The 22,339-nt window shown below is 33.4% G+C and overlaps 1 protein-coding gene across 11 annotated transcripts in view; it reads left to right on the top strand.

Moving 5' to 3' along the window:
• DMD (dystrophin) overlaps positions 1–22,339 on the top strand; it is a 2,282,798-nt gene that overhangs the window by 935,523 nt on the left and 1,324,936 nt on the right. For all 11 annotated transcript variants that reach the window (XM_032285804.1, XM_032285805.1, XM_032285797.1 and 8 more), the window contains one exon: positions 8,041–8,202. In XM_032285804.1, the coding sequence (XP_032141695.1) occupies positions 8,041–8,202 (162 nt within the window). The remainder of the gene's footprint in view (positions 1–8,040; positions 8,203–22,339) is intronic.

The raw sequence follows: 22,339 nt of genomic DNA, 5'->3' as shown, positions 1-22,339 counted from the left end.
GTCAGGGCAGAAGACCAATTTCACTTGTCTACCCATGAAGATAAATGGATGCAGCAAGAATCCAGAAATGTCTTAGATATATTACTATACAGCTCATTGACCATTCTGTCAATGCTTTACTTGAAAGTGATGGCTATCTGATGTCAAGTTCCATTGATAAAATGATTCCCAAACATTACTTTCAAGTATGCTTCCTTCAGAGGTCAACAGAAGAACTTTAGTGACCTGCTAAATCCTAAATCAGATGAATTTCTAATTAATCATGACACCAACAGTTTTCACATTTATATTCTTTCCTATAAAGGAAATTATAGGAGCTCCATGCACATGGTGTTTGGGTTTTCCCCTAGGTGTGTTCAAACTTAGTGACATTAACAACAAATAAATCTAGAAGCCTCTCATGAATAATGTAACCTTCTTTATTTTATATTTGAAGGATATATATGCAAAAATGTATACATCTTTGTAATTATAACCTACATCTCTATTAAATATATTAACAAGCATGTCATAAGAAAACCACTGTACCAAAGCCCCTCACAAGAGTTAAAGTGGCCTAAAGCAACACAGTTTAAATTTACTTAGTCTTTCTTGTCCAAGGAACACAGTGTGAGATCTCCTTTCTTTAGGAAAAAATACGACAAACTAATTTGAAAAGAAAGCAACAGAGTGAATCTTATGATGACACTATGAGCACTGGCAAATTATTTTTTCTGCTACAAATTATCCTCTTCTCCCTCTGCTTTTCTCTTAATCTCCATTTGATTCCCTTTGCAAAATCCTAGCTCCATTCTCCTTGGAAAACATTATTTTCTTACACTGGTATAAGCATATCTAGACGTCTAGAAATTTTTGTATAACTTTTAAAAAGGATCTGTTACTTTCTTAACACCATATGAAATTACAGAAAATAGAGTGTTCATATCTAATCAATCTCAAAGAGTTCCACGTGTCCAATATGATGTGTGCCTCAAATGTCAGCTTCTTAACGGCTGTCATCTTCCCAATTCTAAACAACTTAAAATTGTAAGAACCGACTTCTGAGACAAATAGAACATTCTTAGTGGTCCTTAAATAATTCCTGATATTTTTATGGCATGCTTCTTTAAAGACCTTAAAATTATGCTTCAGAGATTTCAATTGGTTGTTCAGCAGAGTTATCAATCAGTAGACAAGTTGTTGCATTTGACATGAGTAATAGCCCTCACATCGATTATATTTATCTATATTGGTAGATGTATATCATACATGCAGTTTGCCAGCAGTTGTATGAGACAAAAGCATCAATATACCTTTCTTAGCTTTTCAATCATGATATTACTATAATGCTCAGTTTTTCACAGGTATTTCTTAAGTTCTTCTTTAGCTCTTCATACCTTTCATAAACTATCTACCATCTTTTCCTGGACCACATTCTAGATGTTCTGAATGTCTGTCGTTTGCCTCTGATTTTGGTTCATTTTAGCAAGTGCTGAATTCATGAACTGTGTTAGTAGGTTGATTTGAGCCAGATAGGTCAGAAACATGAAATGCTTTTACATCACCCAGATAGATGGTACCATGAATAGATCCCATTGCTTTGTGGCCCCTGAGGTAATAAAGACTTTAATTTGATTCAGATTAAAATCTCAATGTCATATTTGATTTATATTCTTCTTTGTTTCCAGCTCAAGCTTAACTCATTGTCTAAAAGACTTGCTCTAGAAGGGAAGTGTGGTTAGATTCCACCCTACACCTCCACTGGCTTTTTCTTTTTAAACTCCACTTCAGTTCTCTTATTCTCCAATGTCCTGGGAAGTAAGATTTAAGGAAAATAGGCCAATGTCTCCTATTAACTAGCTATTTGTGGCATTCAGTTTATGATTTGTATGTATATGTGTGAGTGTGTGTGTGTGTAACTGAGTTTGTGGCATTATTTGCTTCATGCAATGTAGATTTAATTTTCCACTTTGTTTTAGTGAGAGCTGCCTTGCTGAGGGAACACTCTCTACTGAGCCCCAGGGTGGCAAGGGGCATCACATAGCATGGAGGATGAGCATGCTAAAGTGCTACTTCAGGTTTCTCTTCCTCTTTTTATAAATCTACCATTTCAGTTCCCAGTATAGCCCATTATTCCATTAACCCATGAATGGATTAGTCAATTATTGAAGGGAGTGATCTCATGATCCAATCACCTCTTAGTTGCCCCATTTTTCAATACTGCCACATTGGGGATTTAGTTTCTAACACATGAAATTTTGGAGACCCATACAAACAATAGCAATACCTCAGACTTCTGAGAAGCCATATATCTCTTGAACTCCCAGCCTACTAAAGAGAATCCCTTTTTTGGTGTAAGGCCAACAGACATGTACATTTCATAACATTAAGTCTGGATCCATTGACCAATTTAAACAGAGAAAATAACTGAGAGCCCCCTAATGCCTGGTACATAGAAGTCACTCAATATGTATTATTACACAATTGGATAAAAACAAATTTTGTAAAACATCTTAAGAGGTCAACATGCATCGTTGGCACCCTCACGATTCTCATTCTCTAAGACTCAGATGATTCTGGAACCCCCTCCTCATTGAGCCCCACAGTAAAGAGATAATTGATGGAAACGTTCTTTGAAGACCTCCACACACTTGGTTCTATCCAATCATAATTCAGACATCAAAATTATCTTCCCTCAGTTGTCCATTAAAAACAACAACAAATAAAACACACACTCATCCAAGAAGAAACAAAGAAAATAATGGCAATGGCTCTCCCATTCCCACTCTTGGATCTCAAAGATACTGAAAGGACATTATTTTTATTTTTATGGCATTAAAAATAATTCATATTGTGAATTAGCTTTCCCAGGTGTAATTTTTTAGCATATTGATTTTTAAGCCATATTTTCTTTCTAATTTGTAGACTAGGCAACCAATAGGGGAATTGCAGTCAGCATAGGATAGAGAATTTTAGACAGAAGAACTTTCGTGGCATTATTCAATTCATGCAATATAGATTTATTTTTCCACTTTTTTGCTAGCTAAAAAATGTATTATCCTTGTATTCTACAAGGTGTCACTCTGCTTTCATTGCAATCTTCCTGTAGGGATAGGCTCTACGTATAGTTTAACTCTTTAAAATACGATGTGCTTATTAAGTACTCCTGGATAGAAAACTGTAAGGAAAATATATCTTCATAATAATTTCTCAGCAGATCATATCGTAGTAATGAATACATCTGCATTCTTAATCCACTTGCAATCATAAGCTTACCTATCACCTCTTAAATGAAGTAAAATTGCTTTTTATGTTGAGTTTAATAAGTATAGTATAGGGCACATAGCTCCTTTAATGAATGTTTTGTTTGGAAAATATTATTAAATGATTTTTTTTCTATTTTGACTTTTTAAAGCATGCATTCACATGTTAAATACATGTTTCTGGTTCTAATATTCAGTTTTTTATTTCACATGCAGATTTTTTTCTTCCAGAGTTTCTTTTTTTTTTTAGAATAAAATATTCATGCAGGGAACAATTTATTCATTCAATAAATAATTACTAAGAACTTATTATGTGCCAAGTACTATTCTAAATGAACTTCTTGCCCTCATGGAGGTAATAGTCCAACTTCTTCCAGAATTTCTTAGACACACTACCCTTCGATTTATCTATTTGTAATATTGTGGCACAAAGGCTAATACATAATTTTTAAAATAGAAATGTGATGAGATATCAGTGAATTGTAGAGATGACTTTCCATTGCCAGCAAAACTCATTTAACTCATAACATTTTTTCTTAAACTTATTTTATGTTTCATAGTACTTTAAAGGTATAAAATGATTCAATTAATTTTTGTTAATTTTTACTTGATTTTATTTTAATTTTCTTTGAAAATTGTATTAAAATAGATTCATTATGTGTTTCGTGTTGGTAACCATAAATAGCATTCAGTTTTCCATTTTTCTATTTTTGTCATTGATTGCCAGATATTAAAAGATTTCTGGGGGGAAATAGAGGAGGGACAGTGGGGGTGGGGGGCTGGGGAGAGATAGCAGGGGGAGAAATGCCAGATATAGGTGATGGGGAGGAAGGCAGCAAATCACACTGCCACGTGTGTACCTATGCAACAATTTTGCATGTTCTTCACATGTACCCCAAAACCTAAAATGCAATAAAATAAATAAATGGGGGAAAAAAAAAGATTTCTAACTTTCTTCATATTTGCTGTTTCTGTCTAGCTATATAATTCCTCTTATTGCTAAGTGGATTAGATAAGGACATGAAATAACATTTTAAAACAACAGTTGAACAGTATTCTGGAACAGCAACAAAAATCAGATTATGGCTGAAGGCTTTCTACCAACTTCATTCAATGAGACAGCACAGGTCAAGCGGGCAGAAAGTCATAGGAAATTCATAAGCCTGGCATTCCATCTGGGTTTCCCTAACAAGATGTTTAGAAATAGAAGGCAGCTTATTCCATGACTAGTTCAAAGAATTCTGCAAGCTTGGATTGACATCAGGTCTTTTCACTGACTGAGATAACCAAAGAATCAGTGTAAATCAGCCTCTCTTATTGACTGTCAGGCCAGGAACAGAACCAACCCACCTGAAGTCAACTCTGCCATCATTTCTTTTTTTTTTTTTTTTTTTTTTTTTTTTCTTGAGACGGAGTTTTACTCTTGTTACCCAGGCTGGAGTGCAATGGCGCGATCTCGGCTCACCGCAACCTCCGCCTCCTGGGTTCAGGCAATTCTCCTGCCTCAACCTCCTCAGTAGCTGGGATTACAGGCACGCGCCACCATGCCCAGCTAATGTTTTTGTATTTTTAGTATAGACATGGTTTCACCATGTTGACCAGGATGGTCTCGATCTCTTGACCTCGTGATCCACCCGCCTCGGCCTCCCAAAGTGCTGGGATTACAGGCTTGAGCCACCGCGCCCGGCCTCTGCCATCATTTCTTAAGCCATACTGTTCCTTTCAGCCCATAGAATCTCATGAATAGAAAAAGTGAGGTTTCAGAGGCTCTGATTATAGCCATGAGCACTGTTAACTGAATTTGTAAATTAACTGATGTAAATTTTAGTTGAAATTTTGACTGAAAAGGAAGCTATGCTTGAATAGGAATACAGTGCAAAGACTTGGTCCCCAATCTTGGATACAGTATTTTAATATAAATAGATTAAAATTTTCTTCAAATAATGTGTTCCCCCCCCCAATTTTGATACTTTTAATATAAAAACTGGTAGATTTATTCTCCAAAAGATACATTTCTGAGCAGTGGTGACCTTTGTTTTCAATTTCTTCTGTAAATCCATTTTTGTCTTTGACTCTTTGAACTTTTTTGTTTTTGTCATTAAAGTTTCTCCTTATACTTTTCATCCAGATGTAAACAAAGCTATTGGGCTTTATTCTAGGAAGTGGTATTGAGCAACGAACAAGACAGCCATAATCCCTGACCTCATTAGAGCTGATAGTCTAAAGTAAATGCAGACAATAAATGGCATATTAAATATGGTATGGCACATGCTAAGACAAACACAAAGAGCATAATGCCAGGTGAGGGAATGCATACATAACTTAGCCATCTCACAACATATTCATATATTAAAACATCATGTTATATACTTTAAATTGATACAATTTTACTTGTCAAATTAAAAAAATACAAAATTCAAAGAACATAAAAGAATTACCGCCCTGAACTTAGAGAGTATCAGAGATGGCCACTTGGAAGAGACGTCCACATTTATGAGGCTTGACTCAGAATATAAATGTAAATTAGCCAATGAAAGATAGTCAGGATTGAGAGTATTCCAGTAACAGGGAACAACATGTTTAAGGCCAAGAATCAAGAGGGCCACTGTATATGCTGGGAAATGAAAAATAAAATTTCTCTATAGCTAAAGCAGGGAGTAAAAGACACCAGCAGAACTTATATCATGAAAAGACTTTTAAGCCATATTAAGAATAGAGCGTTTATCCAATGGACAGTAAAGAATCACTGGGGGATTTTAAACAGGATGCCATCATTTCATTATTGAGAGAACACATATCAGTTGCTTTGCAGATGGGATGTGGCAGAATAAAATGCCAGTGAAGAAGCTGGAACCATATTTGAGTGAAGACATAGTAATGACTCTAGGTTAAAGACAATGGAGAAAGAGAAAGAAAAGAATGGAATCAAGAACTATTTGGAAGGTGTAATACATAATTAGTGATTGATTAGATGCAACATGATGAAGGACATGATAGAGGAAGTAGAAATTTCTAGAATTATGTCTAATAAAGGCAATCATTATTTGTATTTCGCTGAAATAGGAAAAAATATGAGAAGTAGGTGAGACGAGGATGCACAAGGAGTTCATATATATGAAGTGTTAACTTTTGGTGGTTGTAGAACATTCATGTGAAGATGTCCAATAGGGTGAAATAGCATGCAAGTGTGGAGATCAGGGGAAAATCTGGACTTGAGAGATGTAGAGATGAGAGTTGTCAGAATGTGAGGAGGAATTGAAGTTAAATGTATGGGTAGAATGAGAAGAAAGGAAAGCCTAGGACAAAATCTTGAAGGAGTCAAAATTTACGGTACAGGGAGAAATGCTGGGAAAGACTTCCCTCCTTCTGCAGCTTCACTAAACTTCCTCTCCTCCCTTGGTCTAGATGCCATTAACTGTTTTTTTTTACCTGAGCAATGCTGTGTTATAGGTTGACTTCCTTGAGGAAGAATGACGTCGCGCATATATATATGTTTTTGAGAGGGAGTCTTGCTCTGTCCCCCAGGCTGGAGTGCAGTGGCATGATCTTAGCCCACTGCAACCTCCCCTTCCTGGTTTCAAACGATTCTCCTGCCTCAGCCTCCCAAGTAGGTGGGATTACAGCTGCACACCACCACACCCAGCTAATTTTTGTATTTTTAGTAGAGATGGGATTTCACCATGTTGGCCAGGCTGGTTTTGAACTCCTGACCTCATGATCTGCCTGCCTCAGCCTCCCAAAGTACTGGGATTACAGGCGTGAGCCACCGCACCCATCTGACATCACTAACATTTTTTAAGATTAAGAACCAACATATGTAGTATTTATGTAGTATCTAATATTCTGTATATAATATAAAAACCAAGATTATCTTAAAACCTCAATTATGCTTTGTGGGAAAAGAAGTGATATTGTACCAGATAATCATGCCTAGACATTGTGTATTAAGGAAATGTATTTTAAATGACTTATGACTTGAATTCCCAATAAGTTGCCTGCCCTATTTCTTTTATAACTACTCTTTTAAAGGTGAACAGATCCTTGAAGGGAGACTTTGCAATCTGTTCAGCATGCTATTTATACTTGAAAATTGTTGAATTATCCTAATCATACTTATAGTAACAATCAAGATTAATTGCAGCTATATTAGGATTACTTATTATTTGTTCTGCTTCAGCAGTAACACAAATCCAATTGTACAAACAATTTCCATAATCCAAATTGTGAAATAAAGTAGGGAGAAAAAAGATCTTGCAAAGCTGGTTGAAATAGTATTCAGAATAAATCTTTAACCAGACTGTTACCTAAAATTCTCTTTTTGAAGAGGAGCTGATTCTGAACAGATTGTGTATGTGTCTCACTGGTGGAAGTAGATTATCTGTCTTGAAGTGGATTGTGATGACGATGACCCTATTCTAAGCAAACCAAATCTCTTGAACTATATAATGAGATCAGGAGGAACATTCGACCTGGGAAAGACAGATTGCAATGACTGAGATGATTTTGCTAATGTTTTTTTTTCAGCGTCTTTCCTTGATGTACATGATATTGTAATTTATTTTCATGCAGAGATCCCTGATCCTATAGTTTTGTTTGTTGTTGTTGTTTTGTTTTTTTCTCCTTCACATTTTTTTTTTTTAATAAGCAGAGCTGAATGAGTGCCAGGAAGCTGAGAAATCTATCTTACAAAAAGGTGATTGTGGAAGAGTCTAGAATCTTCATTTATTGTGCAGCAGGATTACAGAAAAGCTATCAAGAGTAAACATTTAACTGATACACTCTTATTCCTTCTCTTTAGGCTATAAGGAGGCAAAAGTTGCTTGAACAGAGCATCCAGTCTGCCCAGGAGATCGAAAAATCCTTACACTTAATTCAGGAGTCCCTCACATTCATTGACAAGCAGTTGGCAGCTTATATTGCAGACAAGGTGGACGCAGCTCAAATGCCTCAGGAAGCCCAGGCAAGTACATCTGGGAATCAGCTTCTGTTCTGTTGTTTTTATTACTTGAACAAAATGTTGCAGAGTTTCTAACTTTAAATTTATTCAACTAGTTTTCCAGGGGGCTATTTTGATTGACTGGTTTGACTATTCAGAGGTAGGTAGGAAGAAAAAGGGGTCTCAATTATTAGTCTCAGATTTATTTTTTAAAGTAGGTAATGGAGGAATTTGAAATAAAGATACTTCAAAGATAGGAGCAATATGATCTAGGGTTCTGGATTTCAAACTGTCCTAAAGCTAGAGGAAAACCATAGGAAAATAAATGGTAAGAAAATATATTTTGGCCGGGCGTGGTGGCTCATGCCTGTAATCCCAGCACTTTGGAAGGCAGAGGCCAGCGATCACGAGATCAGTTCGAGACCAGCCTGGCCAACATGGTGAAACCCTGTCTCTACTAAAAATACAAAAATTAGCCGGGTGTGGTGGCACACACTTTATCCCTAACCCTAATCCTGGCTACTCAGAATGCTGAGGCGTGAGAATCGTTTGAACACAGGAGACAGAGGTTACAGTGAGCCGAGATGGTGTCACTGCACTCCAGACTGGGACAGAGTGAGACTCTGTCTCAAAAAAAAGAAAATATTTTTTATGGTACTATTGAAAAGCAGTCTCAAACATTTTATTATAAACTCACCATTGAGTTTAGTCAGATGATCAATATTGTTTTATAAAAATGTGTTACAAGTAGTATAAAAATTATTGATATAAATCTGCATCACGTTATTAATGATCATACATGCACTCTCTCCCACACCCACACACATTCAATTCTTCATTCCAACCAAAATATAAAATGTATTTACCTGTTTTTTTTAATAGAATGAGAGTTAAAACAGTGATGAAATTGACTTTTAAATGTGTAAATTGTAGGCCATAGCTAGTTTTACATTCACCGTACAAAATATTTTTAAAATGCTGTTTTTATTTTTTAATTAACATTTAAACATATGTAAAGTTATTATAGATATTATTTATTTAAATAACTTTAGGGTTGTGTGATAGTAAAGTAATATAGCTACTTTTCAAATCTTGTGTACATGTTGTGAACCCAATAAAGTACATGCTGTGATGTGAGGAGCACTAGAAAGTTATCTGCAAATCTCAAAGCCTTCTTCCCACCGATTGATGAAGATATCTGAAGTTTTTCACTTTAAAATAAATTTGAGAGTGAAATATTAGATTTGTAGATTGTGGTTCAATGCTATTACAGTTAATGAATGACAGTTAATTGGTGCCCTGGGCATCAGTATACGCAATAGCGTGATTTAGTTTACCATATTGTCTAAGTTTGACCAAGAATGTGCCTGGTAATATGTGGCAGAGTATAGGTAGTTTGGATAGGCTGAAAAAGTCCCGGGCATATGGTTTTCTTATGGAATGCATACCATTGCAATAGGGGATGAAGAAAGATACATTTGGGGAGAATTCTGATGATAAAAATCTTCCTTATAGTTTTTCACAGGGCAACAAGAGTAAATACTGTAGTAGAAATGAAGGATAATAGTAAACATATTTGAAGATTCAATTTTTAATTTTTTCTTGATATATACTAATTGTACATATTTTAGAGGGTATGTGTGATATGTTGATACATACCTACTCCAGTATATACATTTTTCAAACTTACACAAGCCAGGATCTCTAGCATTAACTGTTCCTAAGACTGTCCCAATTTTTTAAAAAATGTTTTATATTAATATGTAATATTCATACATATTTATGGGTACAAAAGTTATGTAATATTTTCTTACATGCATAGAATGTGTAATGATCAAATCAGGGTATTTTGAGTATCCTTCGCAGGCAGGGTTTAGTAATGCATGATAGGAATGAGCAATTGTTCCTGAATTGAAGAGAACTCCATGATTATAAATGAAATACAAAGTTGAACTGCTTTCATTTAAACTAATGACATAATTTTTGAAGGAATCTTTGATTAAAAATGCTCATGACTTTCTGAATGTAATTAAGGAAAAATTTGAGCAGTATGAATACTAGACATTAATATTGCAAATTTGTACTTTAAAATACATAAAGAACAACATTGTGACAGAATTGTATAATGAAACTATGAGTAGCAAATTTGATAGGCAAAGCTATTACACTATTATCTTTGAAGGAAAATTGGAGCCTTTAGGACAAAACGTCTTTAGTTGAAAGTGTTGTGATAAGGGGCACTGTGTTTTTTTCTTATTTACAAGTGGATTCAGGATTCTATGAACGTTAATACACTAGTTTTTAATAAAATATTTTGTTTTTTCTCAAATAAAATAAACTACAGTAAATATGTTATTAACTACATCAGTAGAAAAGTACTTGCAAATAGAACACAGGTAAGTTACGAAATTTCAGATCTAGTTCAAGAAAGAAACTTTCAGGTATTCAACAGTTCAAATCCATTTTGCATGCATTTCGTGTTGCACCTGCATTATCAACATAGTTCTTGACATTGAGTCTCCTCAATGGCAATACATAATATTGGAAAATGCAAGCCATGTGAAAGCTATTAAAACATTCTTCTGCTCAAAGGTTTTGTTTTAAGATGGCAGTAAGTGAATTGTTTTCTAGAACAGAATTCTCAAGTACTCAGATTTGCTTCAAGGACTATATTTCCTAAAAAAAAAAAAAAAAACCAACTTGAAATTCCCATGAAATAAAATAGAGAGTCAAAAGTTAGATAGTGAAATAACATAAGTACAGTGGGTAAGATGAAGAATCCACTAAGAATGCCACCAAAATGTCATTTTAAATATAGATATAGAGCGATGCGATAGATAGATAGATAGATAGACAGACAGACAGACACATAGAAAGGGGGCTAACTAATGCACTGTGTTAACAAAAATATGTTTCTTTAAATTTGGATTTACAGATAAAAAGGTTATTGCTAATTAAAATATTAGTGCACTATGATTTTTCTTTTCATAAATGGCATAGTTAGCTTAATTCATCACTGAGAAGCAGGAAAAAATGTACGATGTTACATATTTAGTCCTTTTTGAAATATTTACTCAGATTTTCTGTCATATACTGGCCACACAGATTTGTGGGTATCTGACTCCACCGTGTGGTACACTGAGAGTTTTGCTACTTAATTTGAATCTATTAGAGCATTATTTTACTGCATTTTAATATCGTTTGAGATCCTCAGGTATAAAAGCTATTGCACTAAGGAAATGCATACAATATATATGACTTTCTGTCAACCATACTCTTGTTATATATACAAGTAGACGTAGATCGAGTTACTTCCTTACATTCACATTTGCATTTATTAGTATAGGAAAGAAAAGAGCTACTCACTTTCTTAGCATGTTAATTGGTCAGTTATTTCTCATGATTAGAAAATCGGGCCCTCTGATCCTAAATTGGATTTAAAATTATTTTACTTGTTTTAGTGATGTGAGCTTACAGAAGTAAAGCTTAATATTTTAGAAAATAAAACAGCTTGCTGCAAGGATATAAGAGTATGTGTTGACCTAGGAGTGTTTTTGTTTGTTTGTTTGTTTTTTTCAAAAATAGCACTTAACCAAATTACAATCTTAAATTATATGACCACAACATCAAACTGCCCAGTGTCAGCTCATTTAATGAGAGGTTGTATTAAAGTACAAAATTAAGAAAACATTTATTGAAGCAGAATAAAGCAAATGGGGAAAGCTCTTGTAGATATGGAATATATCTAAGAGAACAGGAACTTTAGAAATATTTCCAAAGTACTGTGATTAAAAATGTAACAACCTATAAGTGTTCCCTGGAAATAATTTTCAAAAATCACCAAATTGAATAACTACAAGGAAACCCATGGAACGAATTTAGTCATTTACTGCTCGTGTTTTCAGAACTATATATTGAAGCACAGAGTTTTAGTTTTGGCATCTAAAATTCTATAGCAAAAGTCTAAGTAGCCACACTGAACCCCAGAGCAATCAAATCAAAATCTTTAGGTGGATTCGGTCTTCAGAATTTTTGGGAACTTTTTCACTTATTCTAATGTGTAGCTAAGTTTGAGAATGGCTTTGGATGGTTCCTTACTAGTAATGACTAAATTGTTCCAGTATATTTTTTCATATAACATTTTCTATCACTCTTTTATAAAGATTTTTACCTATGACTATGTCAACATTTCAATGGGAGGGAATCAGAGTGGCAATCAAACTACTGGTGACATTCTCTCTTATTTTGATTTTTCCTCTAACAGAAAATGGGTAATGGAAGAAAATATAGCTGAGAACTATCGCACAAATTTTAATTTGGGCAAATAGAATGTTCAGTGTAGATGTTTGAGGCTGAACTCAGCGTGGCTTTCTTATATTCACTTTTTTCTAACCACCTTTGTTAACATGCCAATTAACTTGCATATGACTCTTAATTATTTTAGGGGACAGTGACAACCATTTAAATAGCTACTTAAATGCCTTGTAATATTTAAAATTACAAACGTACTTCCACATACACTTTTTTTTCCCTTTTCTACTAATTTCAGTTTTGAATCTTTGATATGTGATAACAACCCAACATGGGCACCTGTTGAAAGTCTCCATGTCATTATGTGTTGATACACATTTTGTAGGGGAAGACATGGCCTTGTTACTTAGATTGCTGCAAGATAGAGCAAGGTTGCCCAGCAGTGGTTCCAATAGCTTTACTATTCTATTTGTTTTGTCCCAAAGAATTCTGATCTTGTCTTTTGTAACCTCATGTTCCATATAGTAGATTTGTGTGCAGGAATAGAGGCGTGAAATAAATTATCTTCAAAGGAGAGGGCCTCATAATCAAATATTGAGAAATACTGCTGTGTTTTGCTCACCAAGCTAGGACTTTAGCTGTTCCAGAATCCACTACAGATATCCTCCTTCCATCTCTTTTTCCCTGCCATTAACAATGTGAGTACACTTTAGAAAAGAGGGAATTTTTAAACCAAAGAAAGCTGTTAATTTAAACTAATCACATTAACTGCATATTAAAAAGAATTTATAATTGAGGTCTTCCTGTGTTTATTAAAGAAGCTAAATCTTACAACTCACTTTAAATATAATCGATCATATTTAAATGTAAACATTCCAAGCTATCAAAATCAATGGCTTAAAAATAAAGTCGTAACTGCAGATTTTGGTCTATCAGATTGAGCTTATGATTTCATTAGGGAATAAAACAGACTTTTATAGTGTAAATAGGCACATTTGATTGCCAAACGACTTGGAACAGTGTAACTTTACAGCCTACTTTACTGATTTATGAGTTAGACAGCAGAAACCTACAAAGGGGAATTTATGTGATAACCAGATAATTTAATCAAAGAAGAAAAAATTGGAACACGAATCCAGAGATTTGGGTTCAAATTTTAAATCCCATATAGCCATAACTGTAGACCTTTTTCTTTCCTTTTTACATAGCACAATAGATAAGATGGTAAACCTAGTACAGTTAATTTTGAATCTGTTCTAATATTGAAATGAATGCTACCCCTATGTGTTGCTATATAGAACTTACTTCTCTCCATTTCAGAATAACTACATTGTTCCATATGTTTAATAATGTGGGAAACAGTCACAAACAAAAGTTGCAGCAGGAGACGTAAAATATTAGAAACATGCCACACATCCCTGACCGTACTTGGAAAACCTGTATAGTATTACGTCCTCACAGGCTATATGATAAAGATATAGATTTCTTTCATATTACTTCGATGTGTATGTTGTAAGTCTGCAATTATAGTATGAGTTTGTAAAAATCTCTCTACACCAGACACCACATGTTTTCACTCATAGGCAGGTGATGAACAATGAGAACACTTGGGCACAGGGAAAAGAACAACACTTACTGGGTTAGGTTGGGGTGTAGAGGGGAGGAGAGGGCCCGGACAGCAGAGGGGGCTGGGAGGATGGGGAGGGATAACACCAGGAGAAATGCCTGATGTAGGTGACTGGGGGTAGGCAGGGGGATGGAGACATCAAACCACCATGGCATGTATGTACTTATGCAACAATCCTGCAGGATGCTGGATGTGCACATGTACACCAGAGCCCAAAGTAAAAAAAAAAAAAAAAAAAAGAAAAAAAAAAAAAGAAGAAATGGGACCTAAATAACATCTCTCCAAAGAAGATATACGATGTCCAATAAACACATGAAAAGATACTCAGAGAAAAAATCTCTCTACAAATTCTAAATATAAGGATGAAATTATTGAAAGTAATGGCAAAAACCACAATTACTTTTGCACCAACCTAATACCATCATGCTACAGTCACAGTGAAGACTATTTCAACAGCCTGAATATTTTGAAGTGATTCAAATTCATCCTATTATTTCCTAGTTTTCTCTTATACGAATGGATATTTACTCCAAAATAGCACACAGAAAATTTATCGATCTAAAATGCACAGCCAGGTAACACTTAGCGTAACATACTGTTTTCTTTTTCTTTCAGCATTTAACACAAACTTTTAAATCTTTTATTTGCTTTTTAAAATTATTCCCCATCTACCTCTATTCTCTACTCACTGAAGTTCTGCTGTAAGACAGTGGGCAACCTAGTAGATTTCCAACAAATAGCTGACAAATTTGTTGAATTCCACAGAGGTTTAGTCATTAAGTATGTGCCAGACAAATGTGATAGTTAATTTAAATTTTAAAATGTGGTTAAGCCTAAAATGGTCCTTGCCATCTCGCTACTCATAAAATAGCACAGAAGAAAGATAAAAGTTAAGAAATTGCTGGCCACTCACCATTACCATGATAGTCAGGAACCATTTTTACAGTGGAACGTAATAGTATTATAATGACATCTTGTCATAGTGCTTTATGATTGCCCAACTTTGAAACTCTGAAAACCTTTCCAAAATATTTTTAATAGCACAAAATGGAACTCTTCACATGAAAAGGAAAGACTTATGGAAAGTACATATTTTACCCTATGTATTACACACTTTTCAAGGGCCGTACCATGTGAATGTCTAATATTTTCAAAGCATTCACATTATTTGATCATTACAACAGCCTAATGAGGTATAAAAGTCATGTGTTTAATGGAATATTTGAAAACACTAGATTAATGGTTGAGGCATGAGTTGAGAACAGGATGTGACTGCAAATGGACACAAAGGTTTAGGGGTTAAAAAATGTCTTAAAGTTGGATTGTGGTGATGTGTACATGACTCTATAAGTTAAAGATTATTGAATTATATGTTTAAAATGAAAATTTTCTGGTATGTAAGTTGTACCGCAAATTTGTTTTTAAAAACCTGTTTAATAGAGAATATATCAGCTAATATTATTTATTTTAAAAGATAATTTAAAGTTACCATCAACTTTTTCACTCCATTATTTTGATGCACAGTAAAGGGTAAAATGTGATGAGTGTTGTTAAATCACCTGGAATGAACTTAAATGGTAGATATTTACTGATGACCTACTGGTGTCCACAAGATCGTACATACTAATATCATAATGTTTCAATTGTTCCCATTCTATTACATTTAATGAATTTTAATGCAAAAGCATTTTTACTGAAGCCAATATTTTAACTCAGATCTACTTTCTCCAATAATTAGCCCTTTATCAAGTGAAAAGTAACCTACAACAACTACAGTCTCCCAATTATTTCTATGCAACATTCCAAAATGTTCCCTAGAGTTTGGTTTACTCATTTATCTCTTTTGAAAAGTAATCATAATTACTTGAAAATATATTATTTCTATTTTTTATTTTTGTGGGCACATAATAGGTGTATAAAGGTTACATGAAATATTTTGATACAGGCATGCAATACATAGTAATCACATCAGGGTAAATGGGGTGTCTGTCACCTCAAGCATCTATCCTTTGTGGTATAAACAATTCAGTTGTAATCTTTTAGTTATTTAAAAATCTACAATTAAATTACTTTTTTATCATAGCCATCCTGTTGTGGGAAATACTAGGCCTTACTCATTATTTCTCATGTTTGTTCCCATTAACCATTCTCCAACCTCCAATCCCTGACTACCCTTCCCAGCCTCTAGTAAGCATCCTTCTACTATCTCCAAAGTTCAATTATTTTGATTTTTAACTCCCACAAATAACTGAGACCATGGGATGTTTGTCTTTCTGTGCCTGGCTTATTTCACTTAATAACCTACAATTCTATCCATGTTTTTGCAAATGAAAGGATCTCATTATTTTTTATGGCTGAATAGTACTCCATTGTGTATATGTACCCTGTTTTCTTTATCCATCCATTTGTTAATGGACATTTAGGTTGCTTCCAAATCCTGCCTTTTGTGAATAGTGTTGCAATAAAACATGGGAGTGCAGATAGTTCTTCAATATACTGATTTCCTTTGTTTTAGTATGTACCCAGCAGTGGAATTGCTGGATTGTATGGTAGCTGTGTTTTTAGTTTTTTGAGGAATCTCCAAACTGTTTTCCACAGTGGTTGTACTAGTTTACATTCCCACCAGCAGTGTTCTCTTTTCTCCACATCCTCACCAACATTTGTTACTGCTTGTTTTATAAATAAATCCATTCGAGCTGGATTAAGATTGTATCTCATTGTGGTTTTGATTTACATTTCTCTTATCAATAATATTGAGCACCTTTTCATATACCTATTTGTCATTTATCGTCTTTCAGAAAAATGTCTATTCAGATATTTTTCTCTGTTTAAATCAGATTATTAGTTTTTTTTCTATAGAGTTGTTTGAGCTCTTTATATATTCTGGTTATTGATCCCTTGTCAGATAGGTAGTTTGGAAATATTTTCTCCAATTCTGTGGATTGTCTCTTCAGTTTGTGGGTTTTATCCTTTCCTGTGAAGAAACTTTTTAATTTGATATGATCCCCTTCATCCAGTTTTGCTTGCAGGATATGGTTCAAGACTTTTTTGCCCAGACCAATATTGTGGAGCCTTTCTCCCATGTTTTCTTATGGTAGTTTCATAATTTTAGGTCTTAGACTGAAGTCTTTAATCCATTTTTATTAGCTTTCTGTATATGGTTCAGGATAGAGGTCTAGTTTTGTTCTTCTGCATTTCGATATCCAATTTTCCCAACACAATTTATTTAAGGACCTCTTTCCCAATGTGAGTTCTTGAGACGTTGTCAAAAATTAGGTCATTGTAGATGTATGGATTTAGCTCTGGGTTTTCTATTCTGTTTCATTGCTCTATATGTCTGTGTTTATGCCAGTACCATACTGTTTTGGTTACTATAGCTCTGTAGTATAATTTTAAGTCAGATAATGTGATTCCTCCAGTTTCATTCTTTTTGCTTAGGATATCTTTGCTTTCTGGGTCTTTTGTGGTTTCATATAAATTAAAAAATTTTTTTTTTCCTTTTCTATGAAGAATGTCATTTTTAGAAAATACATTTTAATGGACTCTTCTATTATCATTGTCATTATTATAACTAAGAATAACATTTCTCAGGTATATTACAAGTAATATTAATTATATACAATGTCCACTTTTCATTTTTAAAAGATTCTATTGTCAAGTTTACACAGAAAAATTTACATCCTTTACTTCTCTGCTGGAGAGTTTTGGCCCACTTTTTTTTTATTTTAAAAATTAAAAGTTTAACCTAAATTTGATAAGAAGCCACAGATACTTTTTCCTCCAGAAATATGTTGATATACCACAAAACTCATGTCAAGAAACAATGTGTGGGAGACACTGAAATAGAATGTTTTCTTTGGCCTGTTGCATATTTCTGATAAAAGTAAAAACTTCCTTAGCTGACAAAATTTAATTTATAGATAATATTTTTCTAACTTACTCAACTGATGGGTGTTTTATGAAAAAGAGTAGTGAAAACTGTGAATTTCTTCTTTTTTACTTGTTGAATTGTTATAAAGTATGACTTGAAACGTTTCAACATTATTTTTTTCTATGAAAATAATTACATGTTTTTGCATGTTCCTATGTTTGGAAAGTATATATCATCCAAAACCTTTTGGTATATTTTACTTCTTTACTTTTTAAGTATGTGTGATATGTGGTCATTTCCCTTTCTTGAAATAACAATTTCAAGATTACTACCTGTTTCGAAATTACTAATCTAACAGTGGTACATTCCTCTATTAATAATCAATAGTCTCAACATGACATATTTTAATATTTTTTCTAAAATATTTTATTTTTTTCTAAATTTTTCCTTTCTTTGACACCACAAAAGTGCCAATAATTATTTGATATCATTTTATTTTGTTAAATACTTTAGACAACTACAGTATAATTTTGCTTGCCATTTTCTGTCATTAATTTGATAGATGAGAATGGTTTGATGAGGTAAAGCATGATTTTAAAAAAGCCCTGCTCTCTGCTCAGTTAATTTTGCCCTTTACCATCTTCACTGGAAAAATGGTTAACTTGATTTCACTTGTTTTATTTTTCTACTTTGAATATATAGTGTTATTTGTGACCATAATTCCTGTATGCTAAAATGTCTTTTTTTTAATATATAATGGAATGATAAGATAAGCCCAAAGTGCCTTTTTTATTATAATGGTATGATTATATAATTTGCTAAATATTCTAGTTGCCTTCTACATTTTTTCCTTTTATTATATTATCAAAATGTCAAAAAAGAAAATGATTACATTGTCTTTTTTATGAGTGATTTTTACATACGAGATTGTCTGTTCTCCCCAGAAGTTTCAATAGTACTCAGTTATTTGTACAAGTTATCTATTTCACAATAAGCCTGCACTAAAGTGATAAGCATATTTTACTTATGTGGTTCCAGAATAAAATTCTGAGGAGGTTAGGTAAAGTAAATGGTAAAATGTATACTAAGTACAGACTAAAAATTAACTATAATTTAAATGTAAAACTTGTGGAATTAATGTGAAAAGCTCCTGGCAAAGTATAAGTACCATGCATGTTTTACAGCTTACCCATAGTAGAATCAATTGGAAATATAAATACATTTTATTTTATAATTTTCATAATGAATTGAATTATTATTAATGAATATGTTACATATATTGGATAGCCTTTTTCCACATCTACTTGTATTATACACTCTGGCACAAAAAAAGCAAAAGGATAACATCAGCAAAGGATTGTGTCATTCTTGGATATGTGCAATGTATATTAATAAATATTCTGAGAAGTCCTGTAGTATAGACACGTTTATCTTTAATTTTTAATATATGTTTAACCATGGGCTCTTTTTAATGCATAATCTCAATGTATAAAGAAATTTTTATCTGTTCTGCACATGTACCCCAGAACTTAAAGTATAATAAATAAATTTTAAAAGAATTTTGGGTAGAAAAAGAATCAAAGAAATGGTATTTATATGCCCCACTTAACATGATATCTCCATAAGCTCAAAAAATGTTTCCTATTAATAATAATTAAAAAAAAGAATTGAAAGTGAGGACTTGAAAAGACATTTGTTTATATCAGCATTATTTTAAAAAAAGAATTTTTATCTCTAATCATATTGGAACAGTACTACAAACACCAGAATTTCTCTAGAAATGCCTATAAATTATGATAAAATTCTCACATACTTGATGTTCAATGATGATTTTTTCCATGTTAATAATTTTAGTGGTGGCTACCTTTCTAAAAACACAGAAACTCAACAGTTTTTCTAACTATTTAATATAACTCTGTAGATTTCATATTCCATGGAATGCTTTGCACTGAGCTCCAAATTGCCCAACGTTGCTCTCACAGGCTTCTTGGTTCTTCATATCCCGTGCCAACAGATAAAAGTCAAATGTTTGATTATGTGTTTATTAGTTATTGTTGTTCCTATTATTTATGACTTATGACAAAAATATGGCTCATTTGGGAAAATGTGAAACTCATCGGAAAGGCCTGTGCTGCAGTGATTACTTATGCTGTCTTTGCTTTGCTCTGTAATGCCAAGCTTCTAGAATTTCAAGAGGCAGTCTTTGAAAAAAAAAATACAAATAAAAAATTCAATGCTGGGTTATAGAAGGGTCTCTCGCAAGTGAGAGTCATTGAAACTTAAGGTTCTATAGCTTCATATTAATTCCTCATCTAGGTAGTAATTGTTACTCACATTCTGCCTTTCCTTCCATTAAACTAAGCACATATACTCTGCATGCCCCAAGCCTAATCTTTGCTAGCTTGTTTCCTACAGCCTAAAATGAGGTCCTATATTCTTATTCTCTGACCCTCCAAAATCCCTTCTCAGCCATATGCTCGTTAAATTATGTCAATTTCCTAAAAATCAACAGATTATAGAGCAGATATTAATATTTATCTTTCTGATCACAAAGCATGAGTTTTTCTGTTATATTACATACATTTCTGCTTTGTAATTTACTTATCTATCTACATTCCACCACTCAAAATAAAGCTTCTGTAAGTATAGGGATAACAATTTTGTTCTCACTATGTGTAATTGAATACTAGAATATGAACAATTTATTGAATTGAATTAACTAAAGGCTGTCAACATACAAATAAGATTAAATTTCTGTTTTCTCCCACAAATGTCCATTTGGGGGATACTTTTATTTTAAAATCATAATTAAAGAGGCAGTATAATTGTTTAAAGGGCAGCAAGTTTGCTACTTCCTAGTTATGTTACCTTGGGTTTGTTGACATTTCTACCTTCATTTGTAAATGATGATGATAAATACTTATGTTAATATGATTAGGATATGGAATTAATTATATAATGTGTCAGTACATAAGCTCACAGAAATGTCTGCTGTGGTCAGGATAGTGATGATGGTTTTTCTTTCCTTTCCTTTCCTTTTTTTCCCCTTTTTCCTTTCCTTTCCCCTTTGCTTTTCTTTCCTTTTTCCTTTCCTTTCTTTTCTTTTCATCCCCTCCCCTCCCCTCTTCTCTCCTCTCTTCTCCTCTCCTTTTTGCTCTTTTTTGACTCCTCTGGTAGAAAAGGTTAAACGACTATGTATATGATTCATTTTTTCCTCTACAAACCTTAGAGGCTGAGGGGATAGAAAAACTTTTAAATGCATGTACACATATACTATTACAGATGTATAATTTGGGCCCTCCACATTCTTTGAGTATATTCTTATTTTTCTTTTCATCAGTTTCCTTTCATAATCTCCACAAAACTTTTCAACTTCCATCACTTTGAGTTAGACTCTACCTTGATTCTCTCCTCTCATCCTCAGTAGATACCAAGGGTTTTGTGCATATTAGGAAATGATATGTTGTTATATCACTGATAACTTATGACTAAATATTTGTGCAAACACCATAAACAGTATTTTTACATATACTGTTGCATCTGATCTTTTTGACCAAAACCAATGTAGTTGACTACTGAAGAAATGAGAATTTCTACTTTAACGTCAACTCTCTTGTGACATCTATTAACTCCTCCATACAAGCATCACTCCACCCTGCATACTTCTATCAAATTTTATAGATTCTGTGATGTTTCTGGCTCTATAAACGTCATGCACTTAGATGGTTCCCTACCACAGATTCCATGGTTCCCGAAGAAGAGAAACGTATCAGTATTTCTCACCAAAGGTAGTTATTCTACCAATGAAGATCATGTATATGGTAATAAAATAAGATATGTTTATAAGAGCATTTGCTCTCATTTATTTTAAGGCAGAATTCTAACTAGGTAATTCATAATTAATTTGCCTCTCTAATTGTTAGAATTAATATTCTAAGGAATAACAGTAAGGTATATCTGTGAATTTATAACCTTGCATAAGGAACTCCTTAACCTTCTAGTCCATTTTCTTGGTATAATTCTCATTACTCAGTTCAGGACTATAGTTCTCTCTGTAAACTGCTAAGCAATACTGATGTTATTTTCTAATGATAGGTGTCAGAATTGACTCCAACTGGTGTAAATTCACTTATACTACTGTCTATTATACAAATTGATCTGCATGATAATGTTATGGCACTGTGGTATAATTTAATCACTTTTTTCTCTAAATTATAATAATCTAACAATGACTGAATTTTAAATTAGAATGATTTGACCACTAGCTGATTTTTTATAGATTTGACAGAAATAAATAAACGAATGTATTGTTTTGGTACCCACATGCTGCAGAAATCCATGCCTGTAACTGGCTCAAAAATTCACATGTTAAATGCAGAATATACTTTTCAATAAAACTTGATCAAAAATGC

The sequence above is a fragment of the Sapajus apella genome, unplaced genomic scaffold, assembly GCF_009761245.1.
Source record: "Sapajus apella isolate SASKATOON/1434 unplaced genomic scaffold, GSC_monkey_1.0 scaffold17, whole genome shotgun sequence".
NCBI classification, from domain to species: Eukaryota; Metazoa; Chordata; class Mammalia; order Primates; family Cebidae; genus Sapajus; species Sapajus apella.
The sequence above is the reverse complement of the archived record's forward strand: the minus strand, read 5'-3'. Positions and strand labels throughout refer to the sequence as shown.